Raw genomic sequence first — 13,900 nt, forward strand, 5'->3', positions numbered from 1 at the left:
TGAGAAATTAGCATCCACAGCCATTATTCTGTGGAGCCTTTGTATCCATCTTATCAGATGGGATTGTAATCATTACTTGCTTCTCTTCCTGAGCAACTTCTTCGACTGGAATTGGAATCTGAATGATTATGTCGAATAATTGACTAATGTTTTCAGATGTAATGGCTGATGTTTCTATGAACTTAGCATTAATCTGGTTTGCAAACTTTTTACCTTCTTCAATGGAATTCGCCCTTTCGGAATCGAGATCGCTCTTGTTTCCGACAATAATAAAAGCAGGTTCTGCATTGTTGATAACCATTTGATACCAGGTTTGAATATTGTCAAAGCTTTGTTTGCAAGTGATATCATAAACAAGAACTGCAATTGTAGAAGAGCGAATGTAAGCAGGAATAAGAGAATGGAACTTCTCTTGTCCTGCAGTATCCCATATTTGAAGTTGTATTGGTTTATCTGCTTCATTGACTATCTTTGATAGGTAATCTATTCCAATCGTTGAGTTATACTGAGGGGTGCAAGAATTATATATGTATTGGTTAATAATGGATGTCTTGCCGACTGATGAGTCGCCAATGAAAATGATTTTATGAAATGGAGTTGATGTTATATTTTTCATTCTTCAAATTTATTTTTATTATCGTTCGGTTTACTATTTCGATTTGCCTTGATCTGAAAGAATAGCGAATTTAACTGGACAATATAGGGTATTTTCATATGAATACTAGAATTTATAAGATATCTAATGAAATTCAATCGGGAATACTCTTTTTAAAGATCATCAGTGTAAGTAATGATTTTTATTATAGTTTTGTAGTTTAATGAGGATGATTTTAAAGTCCAAATTCGTTTTTTGATTCAATATAAATCTACAATAAAATTTTCTATAATGAAAACTCTTTCAGTGAATGTAAATATACACTTTGGAATATAAAGTTTTATCCGAAAAATTCCAAATTTTTTTTTAATTTTGAATTATGAAAATGATTTTCTAGAACAATTTAGCAATTTTTTGAATTTCAAAAAATTTTTGGAAAAATTCAAATACATAAATCTACTTTATTTTAGATATATGATATATATACCTATAAACGAAATTCAAATTTAAAGTTTCATTAATAAAAATGTATAATTTAATAAAACAGACAAGCAAATATTATTTAAATAACAAAGAAGAGAAGTACAATGAAAATAACAGATAAAATACATACCAAGCAGGTGGGCGTTTTACCTTCTGCTTCAATTAAAGCTTTAATTTCTTTTGTAACCTTTTGCATTGCTTCACTAGCATTTGTAACATCATCGTCAAGTGCGCTAATGAGTTGTTCTTGGTCAGCAAGTTCGGCATTGATAGTTCTACCCAAAAGAAGTCCAGCAGTAACATTATCAGCTATTGCGTCAATTTGTTCTGAATGTTCTTGATACAATTGAGACTGTTGGTCTCCTTTTGGATTCTTTTCACTATCATACGAAGGATAGCCTTGAATATTAGACATATACTGAGGAAATTGATGTGAATTTTGTTCATTAAGTTGATTTTCGAACTGTGCAAGCTTTTGATTGTATGATGCTAAGAAATTTTTTCTATTTGTTAATTCTGATTCTGAAATATCGAATCTACTAGGATTTTTAAGGATTTGTTGGAATGCCCCATCTAAATCCGAAAGATTTTCTTTAACGTTTTGAATTAAATTTTGAGATTGAACTCCAAGATTATTAAAAATATCAACATTGATACCTCTGGAGTCATGAATCATATCATTGCGCGTAGAAAGCAATGTATTGATCTTTTCCATATCAGATATTACATCTTGCTGTGCTACAATGAAAGGATCAATCATTGAAATGGAAAATAATCGTTTCGATTTTACTTATAAAATTTTATTCAAGATTTTCCAAGTACAAAGGATTAGTTACAAAATGGAACTTAAAAAAAGAGGTTTCATTCGACAAATTTGAGTAATTTTTCAGTAGTATATGTAGACGGGTTTAGTGACTTTTCTTGTAAACGTAAGAATTCATACAATATCGAGCGATTTTGTATCATTTTTTTAACATATGAAGTAAAAAATGTATGATTCTTACGGTTTTTATTCTTACGTTTTTGAATAAATCAAGATTTAAAAAATTTTCAAAATTGTAAGACATTTACACTCAGCCCAAACATAAATAAATCATTAAAATAATTTATTTATCTTTTATAAAAGAAGCTATATATAGATGATGTCAGATATTCTGCGATTAATTAAACATTGTTTAAATCCTGAATGGAATCAATGGAGTCATAATCAAAGAAATTAGAAATTCATGTCTTACATTTTTGAATAATTTATTTTTTTATTTTGTATGAAATGAGCGTCAAAACTAACAACGTTAAAAAATTAGGATTCACAAATGAGGAAATAAAGGATATATTAGAGGAGGTGGGTTATGAAGTTAATAAATATTATTTAAGAAATTGTAAAAAATTCGCGGAGTTTTTAAATGAATTTGATTATGATGGAAAAATGAATAAAGATGATGTTATAAATTTCTTATATCCCACATCTAAAAAAGAAAAACCTAAAGAACCTGATGTTTTCCCTGAATATTATGAAGAACGGATTAAAGATGATGAATACGATGAAATTGAAAGACTGGAAAAAATAAGAGATGAAATAGATGAAAAAATTAAGGAATTAAGAGAAGTTGAAAAATATAATGAAAATGAAGTAGAGGGTTTAATGAATATCCCAGCTTCAGAATCAGAAGTACAGAAATCTCATGAAGAAAGATATAAAAATTATGTCTCAGAATCAACACAAAATTTATTAGATGGTGAAATAGACGAAACACTTTCAGAAGAAGGTACTAAATTTATTCGTAAACATAAGTTACAATTTATTGATAATGAAGAATACCCCTGTATCCTACTTTCACCACCTTTAGATTCCGAAAAATTCAAAAAAGCTCTTAAAAACGTGACATATGCAACTAATACGATTAAGAAAGAAGACCATGATATTTACACAAATTATTATTTAAATAAATGCACGGGTGTTGATAAAGTTTTTGATTTATTAGATAAAATATCAAAAGAAACCATTGGAACCTATAAAATTTTGTGTGATTGTGGTTTCATTATTGAAGATACCAATAATGTTTCATATGAAAGAACAGCACCAAAGGAAGACGAAGTTGAAAGGTCTATACCATTCGTTATTAAGAATATAAAAGATATGAAAACGTATAAGCATTATATTTATTCATTTATTTCAGAAAAAATGGAAGCAACCCATAAAACATCTTCTCATCATTTTATAGCTATTCATACATTCCTTTTCAAAGTTGTGAAATTAAATAAGACAGGAATTAGATTTAATGTATCAGGGTACGCATTCTTGAGTAAATTAAAATGTATTCGTCACGTCGCAGATGATAAAAATTTATGTGTTCTTAATTCATTTTATGGGCTTTAAAAAATAAACTTTATTTTTATTTATTTTTTAATTTTTTATTCTTACATAAATGAACAAAAACGGAACAGCTAAAATGAATGATAATCAAATTAGAGCAGAAGGTAGAAGGTTATTTAAACGCTTCTATAACATTCCTGATGGTGCTAATCCTAAAACTCGTAGAAGCTATTTAAATGAAGCAATAGATGCATATGAAGGGTTTGACATTTCATCAGAGAGTGAGAGATTAGCGAGAATGTTAAATGTTAATATTGATTTCTATTATTGTGATCCTCAACCAGAAGACGTGGACATAAATAAGGTAGACTTTCCATTAGTGGAATCAATAATGATAGATCCAGAATTTGAAACAGTAAATATTTTATTAACACAGAGTCCATGTGGAAAACTTCACGCTGACAGAATAACAGACGTTGAAGCACTCACCGGCTATAAAGTTTGTCCATATTGTAAAGAAGAAGTTTATTCTATCCGTGATGATCCAGAAAGGAAAAACCAAAGAAGATTTTTAAAGCATTGTGAGAAATGTAAAGAAAATAATGGAAGATTAATTCAAGACGTTCAGTTGCAAAAGACACAGCAACCATATGCACCACATATTACGAAACAGAAGATATATCAGTGGTTATTAGCTCACAATTTGCAGAAATATTATAAACCGACAAGATATTATATTACTTTTGACTTTGAAACATTAGAGACTAAAGAAGAATTACAACTTTCTGAGTGTGCAACTTTGAATGCTTACTTAAAACCATTCATGGTATCATCAACGGTTAAATTAAACGATAAAACATATACGAGGAATTTTTGCTTAACTTCGAGTGATTCTTTTATTTCTGATTGGATTGAGTTTTTATTTTCAACCTGTTCATTAGTTGTTGAATCAAATATGAGTCAATACAATGAATTAATGAAGCCGCAAACGGCGGGGACTTTGTCCCATACATTAAATGAAAAACAGAAGGAAGCATTTAAAGAACTTCTAGATGAGGAATTCAATAAAGTGAATATCATAGGTTTTAATTCGGGAAAGTTTGATTTAAATTTAATTCTTCGTGATTTAAACACTGCAAAATGGAAAATAAAATCAATACTGGGTTCATCTTCACAATTTAAGCAAATCATTGTAAAGAAAACAAACGTTCCATATGAATTGAGATTTATTGACATCAGAAATTATATAGCGGGTGGGACATTAGACCAATTCACTCAAGATTTCGGAAACAATAAATCACGTGTTAAATCCTTTTTCCCTTATCAATTCATCACATGGGAAAATTACGAAGAAGAATTATATAAAGAGGAACCATTCACGAAAGATTCATTTTATTCAGCATTAACCAAGAAACTATATCAGATAGTGATTATCAAATATATCTCAATGATGCTAAAAATTTTAAGAATAGATTAGAATATTTTATTCATTATTGCAATAAAGATGTTGAAATTATGATTGACCCAATCGATAAAATTATTGAAGAAACATTTGTTTATAAAATTGATATGCTTCATAATCTTTCTTTATCATCGAATGCTTCAATGATTCGTTACGCTTTAGCATATAAAGACTTTAATCCTAATGAAAAATATCCTGAGGAAGAGATAGAATCAAGTTTTGAATTAACGAAAAAGTATTGGAAATATAAAATTGAATCATATAAGAAACAAGATGAAAAAGCAGAAAGGATACTAAAAATAATGTTTCAATGGATGATTTTCAATACTATCACGATTTAATCCTTTCATCTAAATGCAAAATGTGTGGTAAAGCGTTTACATATGCAAATAAACCAACATTGGATAGAATCGATAATGAAAAACCACATACCAAAGAAAATTGTCAGTTAATGTGTTGTTATTGCAATGTCGTAAAATCAAATAAAGATGAAGATGTTCAACGTTTAAGAATCAATTTAAGAAATTATGCATTAAAAAATAATTTACCAATGACTTTAGATTCAGTTGAAGCTTATCACATTCTCCGTAATGGAATTACTGGTGGTCTATCAAATGTTCAACATAGAGTAAATCTTAAAGGAATCACGCACATTAATAAACTTGCATATAATCCAGAAACTAAAACTGTATCAAATGAGGACACTTCAAACATCATGACTCATTTCGTTGGTGTTGATTTTAATTCATTATATCCTTCATCATTTTCATCTAATCCTCATGATTTCATTCAATATACTGACCATAAAATGTATATGCCGGGAAGATTGAATGGTGTTATCATTTGTGATACAGCAACAAAGAAAGCAAAAGCACTGGGAATAATTAAGAAGAAAAATACTTTATTCGTGGCTGAAGTAAAGGGTCACATTGATGAAAAATACATTAATGATTACATAAACTTTTTACCGATAATAAGAAACTTAGATATTATCACAGATGAAAAAACAATTGGCAGTTTTATGTATAATTACATGAAATCAAACAATCTACCAGTTGACCAGAAACAGAGGAAATTAACTCAGTTAGCATCAACATACAACCAATATCAACCATTTTCTTCTTATTATCTTTGGTATCTAATAGACAGATTTCATTTTATCATTGATGACATTCAATCAATTTTAACATTTACTAAAAACACTTGTTTTAATGAATTTGCGAACAAATTTATGAACGAAAGACAAAAGGCTGAATTAGAAGGAAATAAAGGAAAAAGTTTATTTTGCAAGATTTCACTTAATGGATCATATGGTTACGATGCAATGAATACACAAAATTACACAAAGACTAAAATAATGAATGCACAGAAGGTACGCGTTGCATGTATGGCAAATAAGTTTAAAAACATAAGAGAAATAGGTGAAGATACATATCAAGTGATGCTTAAAGATAGATTTTATAGATGTGATACATGTTTACAAGAGGCATTCTTCACTTTAGATAATGCTAAATACTGGTATTTGGTTTTCATTTATGATTTTATGTATAAATGCATGAATGTTAATCGTTTTCATTTCATTGAAGGTGATACTGATTCATCTTATTGGGCAATCGCTGGCGACCCAAATCTTCCTAACACTCAAGCATTTCAAGCAATTGTTACCGATAAACAATTTTATGATAAAAACATTTTCAAATTCGCACCATTTGATTTCTTCTGTTTTGATGAGAAATTTAAACCCAAATTAAAGAATAAAGCTGAAGAAAAAGCACATGAGAAGAAGTTATTGGGTTTAGCAATTGAGAAACAAGGTGATAACATGGTTGCTTTATGCCCTAAATGTTATACATCATTCAACGGTTCAATTGATGGAAGTGATTTTAAAAAGATTGCACAAAAAATGAAAGGTGTTAGTTTACGACAAAATAAACAATTAACACCTAAAAATTATTTGGATATAATAAATGATAAAGTGATATTTGATGGTCAGAATATTAATTTACAACTTAAAAACGGGTCAATGACTCGCTTAACAATCGGTAAGACTGCATTAACAGGAGCACACACTAAGGCTGTATGTTGTGAAAATGGATGTTGTATACCATTTATTTAATACAATTTAAAATTTTATTTTTAATAAAATGCCACAGAAGAGACAAAAGGAACCGTTAATGATGGTTTTGATACTATGATTCAAAGAGGTGGGCACCCTTAAACATTTATTTTATAGGGTGTCCAAAGGTGTGTTTAGCACAAACCTGAATACTGCGAATAGAAATAAACAAGTTACATATATATAAAGTTTATTTAAATATAATCACCATTGGATTCAATCACGCGTTCGCAGCGATCGATCCAGGCTTCAAAGACACGCTTTAAATCATCATGAGAAAATTGCTCAAATTGCTCTCTTACAAAATTTTCAAGATCATCTGGACTCGCGAATTCGCGTCCTTCAGCTCTCTTTTTTAGCGTGCCGAATAAATAAAAGTCAGAGGGTGCAATATCAGGTGAATAAATTGGGTTTGGAACAACTTTGACATTGTTTTCCAACAAGTAATTCATTACCTTATGACTTTTGTGAACTCTTGAATTATCAAAATGAATTGCAAACTTTTGTTTTTGTTGTTTGGATTTCTCAAACTCATCAGAATTGATAATTTGAGTAAGAACATTGTCAATTAGATACTGAGCATTCATCGTATTAGGTTTTTGAAGAATATCAATTGCGATGATGCCATTCACGCCCCAAAAAACCGACAACATCATCATTGGTGTGTCAATTTTTTTCTTCGGGAATGTTTGCGGATTTTCATCCTTCGGGATCCACATGATTTTGGCTTCTGTTGCATATTGAAACCAAGACTCGTCCCCTGTTACTAAAAAGCGAAACTTCTTGGATTGATACGCACGCAATAGAGAGAGAGGAGCTCTTTCGAAGATTGGACTCTAGATTTTTTTTGAACTGAATTAAGGTTGTGCGGAACCCAACGTGTATACGCTAGTTTGTAGTTCAAATAATTGTGCAGATAATAACTGACTGTTGTAAGTGGTATCTTTGTCATCTCCTCTATCCTTCTGAGTGATGCTCTTGGGTATTCATCTAGCGCTTGAAGAATTGCTTTGATTTTTCTTTGATCCGGCGATTTTTTGTCAATTTTTATGATGGGCGCCTTTTTGTTCATGAAGTGATACATCCTAACATGATACGTTACAGTGGAATAGCTAGGAGCATCCATACCGAAGCATTTTACCAATGTCTCGTAGATTTTTTACAGTCTTTGCATTTTTTTGCAAGAGCGAGGATGTTTTCTTTATGATTCATTAAAAAAATGAAAAAAATCCCGCCAAAATTTCCCGCGAAACCGCCTCTTGTCTCAAAATTCATTTTATATCCCGGCATGGCGCCAAAATACAACTTACTCATCATATACATATATTCATATTTTTTATTATATATTTATAATCAGCATATATCTCCTTTAATAGTCTCATATAGAGCGCTGTGCTAAACGCACCTTTGGACACCCTATATTTTTATATAAATGGATAACACAGATTTAAAAAATTTAATTGATGATTTAGTACTTAATCAAAATTTTCTTAATTATTATGAATTAAAATCATATCTCCAAAAACATAATAACAATATAACGGGTGATGATATGGATTATTATTATCCATATTATAAAAATGAAATTTTGAAATATCATGATAAAATAATTTCTAAAATTAAAGACAAAATTAAAAATAATGAATATACAAAGGAAAAAACTAAATCACAACTTAAACAATTGAAAGATTTCAAAAATAAAGTATTAACAGAAGAAGATATTGATGAATTATATAAATTATATAATCATGAGCCACAAAACGCCCAGGTCCTTCAGACCATAAATGAAGCACAAGCTTTAATTTATGATTCATTAGTTAAACCATATTCAGCCCGACTTTTAAATGAAGATCAACTTTTGGAATTCATCCTTCAACATAAACTCGAAGCGGGAAAGTATATCAAACCTTTATATACAGCATATTTAAAACAAATGAATAGAATACATCCAGAATTAATGAAGGGGGGAATGAAATCCAAAATCAAAGCAGATAAAATTAAACCACTTGCAACACCAAAACCTCCAACGACAGTACCTCCTCCTCCTTCAGTTAATCCTTCATCATTCACTTTATTATATCCATTTCAAACATTAAAGAAGCAAAAAGATTTTAAAAAGGATTTCAAGATATTAAATAAACCAATTGACCCGAAAATTCAACCGTTAAAGGAAAAATTTAGTCGCCCTTCATTTGCTCCATATCCATATTCATACGAAATCGATCATCTGGAATATTCAAAAGGAAACGTTACTTATTTATTTGCCATTAACATTAACACTAGATATTTATATTGCATTCCAGTGAAAGGGAAAACAGAACAGGAAACAAGAAGAGCTATACAATACTTACTAGATCATGAAAGAGTAGATAATATCAGGGGTGATGGTGATAAAGGATTTCAGGCAGCTATGGCTCATTATTTCCCACAAATTAATTTTTTCTTTTCATCCTCTCCATATACGTTTCATAATAAAATAGTTGATGCGGTAATGAGAACTCTTAGAGATGCGTTAGGGGTTAACGGTCAGATATACTGGGATGGAAATCATGACTCCATCATACAACAGTTAGTATATTATTACAATAATACATGGCATAGAACTATAAACATGAAACCAGTGGAAATGAAAAATGATATTTCAAAAGAATGGGAATATATTAGAAAGCAAATGGAAGGGTTAAATGATGTTAAACGTGAACAAATTAATTCGGGGCTCATGAATTTTAAACAAGGGGATAAAGTTTTGATTCATCTCGATTATGGAAAAACTGATAAATCAATGACAAAAAGAAGACGAAGATTTGACACAATAGCTGAATTTGTTAGATATATTAACGGCAATGCATTAGTTGAAGTTGACAATAAATTAATAGAAATTCCGATTTATTTTATTACTCCATTATATTTAAATAATATTTAATTTTTTTTATTTCGTAAGAAATGAGTGACAACAAAGCAGCCAAGAGTCCAGACAATGAATATAAAAAGAAACTAAACAGAATTAAATCAAAAATATGCTATTGCAAAAAGAAGCCGCAATGCGGTGGGGCTGAAAACGATAAAGAGAGGAAAGAAATAATCGAAAAATTAGAAACTTACCGTTCAATCCTTAAACTGAGTGAAGCAAAAATAAAAGAATTTAATAGAATAAATAAATTGATTGGAAGAGATGAATTTAATAAAGATGAATTTTTAAACTCAATCCAAATTTAATTTTTATTCCTCTTCCCGAACCCTTCTAGGTTCTTGCATCATTTTTATCATTTCCTCCCTTGTTATGATTCGTGGTAAATTTTGAGCTTGTGGGGTATCCATTTATATAAAAATAAAATTTTGTTATCAGTTATTTTATCGTTAATGGTTTCAGGTTATTCAATAATTAATTATTTTTGAATAACTGAAGGTGTCACTACGTCACCATGTGTCACTCGGTTAATTAACTTCTCTGAAAAAATGAGACAACATGACATTTTGACATCACAGCAGGATTAAGGAGGAAGGCACTTATGAAGCATTTTTGAATAACTGAAGGTGTCACTACGTCACCATGTGTCACTCGGTTAATTAACTTCTCTGAAAAAATGAGACAACATGACATTTTGACATCACAGCAGGATTAAGGAGGAAGGCACTTATGAAGCATTTTTGAATAACTGAAGGTGTCACTACGTCACCATGTGTCACTCGGTTAATTAACTTCTCTGAAAAAATGAGACAACATGACATTTTGACATCACAGCAGGATTAAGGAGGAAGGCACTTATGAAGCATTTTTGAATAGCTGAAGGTGTCACTCGGTTAATTAACTTCTCTGAAAAAATGAGACAACATGACATTTTGACATCACAGCAGGATTAAGGAGGAAGGCACTTATGAAGCATTTTTGAATAACTGAAGGTGTCACTACGTCACCATGTGTCACTCGGTTAATTAACTTCTCTGAAAAAATGAGACAACATGACATTTTGACATCACAGCAGGATTAAGGAGGAAGGCACTTATGAAGCATTTTTGAATAACTGAAGGTGTCACTCGGTTAATTAACTTCTCTGAAAAAATGAGACAACATGACATTTTGACATCACAGCAGGATTAAGGAGGAAGGCACTTATGAAGCATTTTTGAATAACTGAAGGTGTCACTACGTCACCATGTGTCACTCGGTTAATTAACTTCTCTGAAAAAATGAGACAACATGACATTTTGACATCACAGCAGGATTAATGCAAAAATAAATTCAAATCATACTTTATAAAGCTTCATTTACAGGTATTTCATCGTCAGTAAATGAATCCTCATTATCGTTTGGTTCAACCTGTTTATATAATCCTTTCATTTCTTCTTTCAAAACATAACACCATGTTTGTTTACCATCTATTCTTCTCTGTTTCTTATCACATTTATCCTTAATGCTCATTTGGAAATTCTTGTCTTTCATGTCTGGTGGTTTGCAGAATAGAACATTTTTACACGTCATACCTGCACACAATTCATCATAATGTGTATTTATCCATACATCTAAAGGATTTGTTGATAATTCAATTAAATCTTGTTTGGCTTCAGTCATCGGTATGATTCGTACATTAAATGATGAAAGATCGTAATTGATGAAAAATGTTAAAAGGTTATCATAAAATTCCTTAGTGCGTGAATCCATTAAATTCTTGAAGTAATCAAATTGACCCTTAAATTTACCATTAACTCTTAAAACAACGTATCTTCTGTCTCCAACTTCAATTTTGACAGGGTAGACGTTGTTAGTTACGAAAATGAAATTGGCAACATTCTGAGCAGTTCTTCTGGGTTGATTCTTTTCATTAATTCTAATCTCATTATCCGTAATAATTGATTTCAAAGCGTTGAAGTTTGCGAGTCTATCTTCACCTACATTCTTGAGTTCATTAAGTACAAGAAACATTTTATTCTCAACTACTGAATTGAAATTACCCGTTAGCTCACTTATTTCAGTAATGTTTTTACATGAATAACCAGCGAGAAGTTCAGAAATAATGTCCGTGAATCTGTTTTTACCTGTTCCCTGAAGTCCTTTCAAAATAATTGCTGTTTCATTCTTGATTCCAGGATGTTGAATCATTGATGCAATCCAGCCGAGTAGATATTTATACACTTCATCGTTATTATCACAAATGGCTTCTTTAATGAAATTCATAAACATCTCAATTTTTGAGTAATCTGGTTTTTCGAGAACGTTGTATTTATAACCTTGAAACGTTGAGAAAACATCTGGAGAATCAGATTTAAAGCAAACACCCTTAACGGTTAATGAAGACAATTGATTTAATAGTACGTCCCATGCTGTTATTGTTTTACCTTCTTCTTTAAATAATTTAATCATTTTAAGTGACTCTTTCATGTTTGATTGAAGAACGAATGATATTTGATTCATTTTGTCGTGTATGTTGTAATCTTTCTGAATGAAGTATTTGTTTCCACAATCTACAAAACGGATTACACGTGATAAATCCTCAATTACTTCAGAACTGTTTTTATACTGATGATTTTCAGCCTTGCGTCTAATATCTGTTATCAAAAACGAGTCATCAAGTTTTATATCAAATTTTATTTTTGACTTACGTAATAAAGGTAAAACGTATTCATCATAATATTCCTTTTGATATAGTTTTAGAATCTTCACTAAAACAAATGGAGAAGTCATTAAATGTGCATATCTACTACGTGCTTTTTCAAAATTACTTTTTGCATTTTCAGTTAAGCTGCAGAAGTTATAAACGTTATCGTATGCTTCATTAATTAAATGATTAGGTAACGAATTAATTGCTTGAAACAGTGTGAATAATGTAACTTCTTTTTCTAAATTCATGTTTCCACCGTCATTATGTACTTCAAAATCACTGATGCCATCAACTATGCTCTGGGCAAGTTTATCGTCAATGTTTACATCTTTGCTTTCATTGACGATGGTCTTTATTTCTTCGTTCTTCTGTTCAACTCTTACCTTAATATTCAAATCATTTAATATATCATTCACTGTTCTGGTTAATGTTGAATCATAACTTCCACGAATGAATGAGTATGTATTGATTGGTTCTGTTGCATTCTTGCGAACTCTTGAATCAGCCATAACTACTAAAGAACGCTTTGAATCATCCATAAAAGTCATGATATCAATATCATAATCATTGCAGGAATAACATTTAATCATTCTGTTCGAAACTGCATAGAAGAAATTAGTGTTGCAATAAATGTGAAGACCTCCTGAAGCAGTTTTAACGATAACATCTTTATCCGAAAGTTTTGATAAAATATCTTTTCTAACTGTTTCTTTAAGTTCATCATTGTACGATTTATTGATATCAACATCTATAATCGTTAAATTTGAAATTTTATTTACTAATAAAGCCATACCAGTTTTCCTTCCTCTTCCTCCATCATGTTTGAGGTAGTTATGTAAATCAATCTTGTTTTCACCAATTCTTTCGTTGAGGGTTTTAGTTTCTGCCACAACTAATTCCTCAGCTAATGAATCAATAACTTTTTCATCAGAAACGATATAGTTGCTGTTGTTGTTTGTTGCCGTCATTTATATAGGAATAAAAAATAAAAAATAATTTTAAAACTAACTTTATTTTTGGACTGCATCATATTTCCAGGACTGTTGTCAAAATGTCATGTTGTCTCATTTTTTCAGAGAAGTTAATTAACCGAGTGACACATGGTGACGTAGTGACACCCTCAGTTCTTCAAAAATAATTAATTATTGAATAACCTGAAACCATTAACGTAAACATTAACGATAAAATATATTTCCAGGACTGTTGTCAAAATGTCATGTTGTCTCATTTTTTCAGAGAAGTTAATTAACCGAGTGACACATGGTGACGTAGTGACACCCTCAGTTCTTCAAAAATAATTAATTATTGAATAACCTGAAACCATTAACGTAAA

The 13,900-nt window shown here is 30.3% G+C and overlaps 8 protein-coding genes and 1 pseudogene across 9 annotated transcripts, besides 3 other annotated features; 5 read left to right on the forward strand and 4 right to left on the reverse strand.

Annotated features, from left to right (window-relative positions):
• Positions 1-7: 7 nt before the first annotated feature.
• Positions 8-616, reverse strand: TVAGG3_0513060 (small Rab GTPase Rab6a; the record flags this gene model as incomplete). Its single annotated transcript, XM_001329241.1, has 1 exon — positions 8-616. One exon carries the CDS (start codon positions 614-616, stop codon positions 8-10), a length of 609 nt encoding a protein of 202 aa, XP_001329276.1.
• A 517-nt stretch (positions 617-1,133) lies between these two features.
• Positions 1,134-1,838, reverse strand: TVAGG3_0513070 (t-snare proteins family; the record flags this gene model as incomplete). Its single annotated transcript, XM_001329242.1, has 1 exon — positions 1,158-1,838. One exon carries the CDS (start codon positions 1,836-1,838, stop codon positions 1,158-1,160), a length of 681 nt encoding a protein of 226 aa, XP_001329277.1.
• Positions 1,839-2,310: 472 nt separating this feature from the next.
• Positions 2,311-2,775: a mobile genetic element.
• Positions 2,776-3,504: 729 nt separating this feature from the next.
• On the forward strand, positions 3,505-4,351 carry TVAGG3_0513090 (uncharacterized protein; the record flags this gene model as incomplete). Its single annotated transcript, XM_051237006.1, has 1 exon — positions 3,505-4,351. A coding segment is annotated over one exon (847 nt), but the record flags the coding sequence as incomplete, so codon positions are not given.
• An 813-nt stretch (positions 4,352-5,164) lies between these two features.
• TVAGG3_0513100 (DNA/RNA polymerase superfamily) lies at positions 5,165-5,988 on the forward strand (the record flags this gene model as incomplete). The annotated part of the gene is made up of 1 exon (XM_051237007.1): positions 5,165-5,988. A coding segment is annotated over one exon (824 nt), but the record flags the coding sequence as incomplete, so codon positions are not given.
• A 223-nt stretch (positions 5,989-6,211) lies between these two features.
• Positions 6,212-6,970, forward strand: TVAGG3_0513110 (uncharacterized protein; the record flags this gene model as incomplete). Its single annotated transcript, XM_051237008.1, has 1 exon — positions 6,212-6,970. One exon carries the CDS (start codon positions 6,212-6,214, stop codon positions 6,968-6,970), a length of 759 nt encoding a protein of 252 aa, XP_051094832.1.
• Positions 6,971-7,084: 114 nt separating this feature from the next.
• Positions 7,085-8,389: a mobile genetic element.
• TVAGG3_0513130 lies at positions 7,165-8,293 on the reverse strand (annotated as a pseudogene). Its single transcript has one exon. A coding segment is annotated over exon 1 (1,129 nt).
• A 13-nt stretch (positions 8,390-8,402) lies between the features above and the next one.
• On the forward strand, positions 8,403-9,893 carry TVAGG3_0513150 (integrase core domain containing protein family; the record flags this gene model as incomplete). The annotated part of the gene is made up of 1 exon (XM_051237009.1): positions 8,403-9,893. The coding sequence occupies one exon, from the start codon at positions 8,403-8,405 to the stop codon at positions 9,891-9,893; it is 1,491 nt and encodes a 496-aa protein (XP_051094833.1).
• Positions 8,403-13,900: part of a mobile genetic element that runs on past the window's edge.
• On the forward strand, positions 9,914-10,186 carry TVAGG3_0513170 (uncharacterized protein; the record flags this gene model as incomplete). The annotated part of the gene is made up of 1 exon (XM_001329243.1): positions 9,914-10,186. The coding sequence occupies one exon, from the start codon at positions 9,914-9,916 to the stop codon at positions 10,184-10,186; it is 273 nt and encodes a 90-aa protein (XP_001329278.1).
• On the reverse strand, positions 11,223-13,535 carry TVAGG3_0513180 (uncharacterized protein; the record flags this gene model as incomplete). Its single annotated transcript, XM_051237010.1, has 1 exon — positions 11,223-13,535. One exon carries the CDS (start codon positions 13,533-13,535, stop codon positions 11,223-11,225), a length of 2,313 nt encoding a protein of 770 aa, XP_051094834.1.

The sequence above is a fragment of the Trichomonas vaginalis genome, chromosome II (genome assembly GCF_026262505.1).
Source record: "Trichomonas vaginalis G3 chromosome II, whole genome shotgun sequence".
NCBI classification, from domain to species: domain Eukaryota; phylum Parabasalia; order Trichomonadida; family Trichomonadidae; genus Trichomonas; species Trichomonas vaginalis.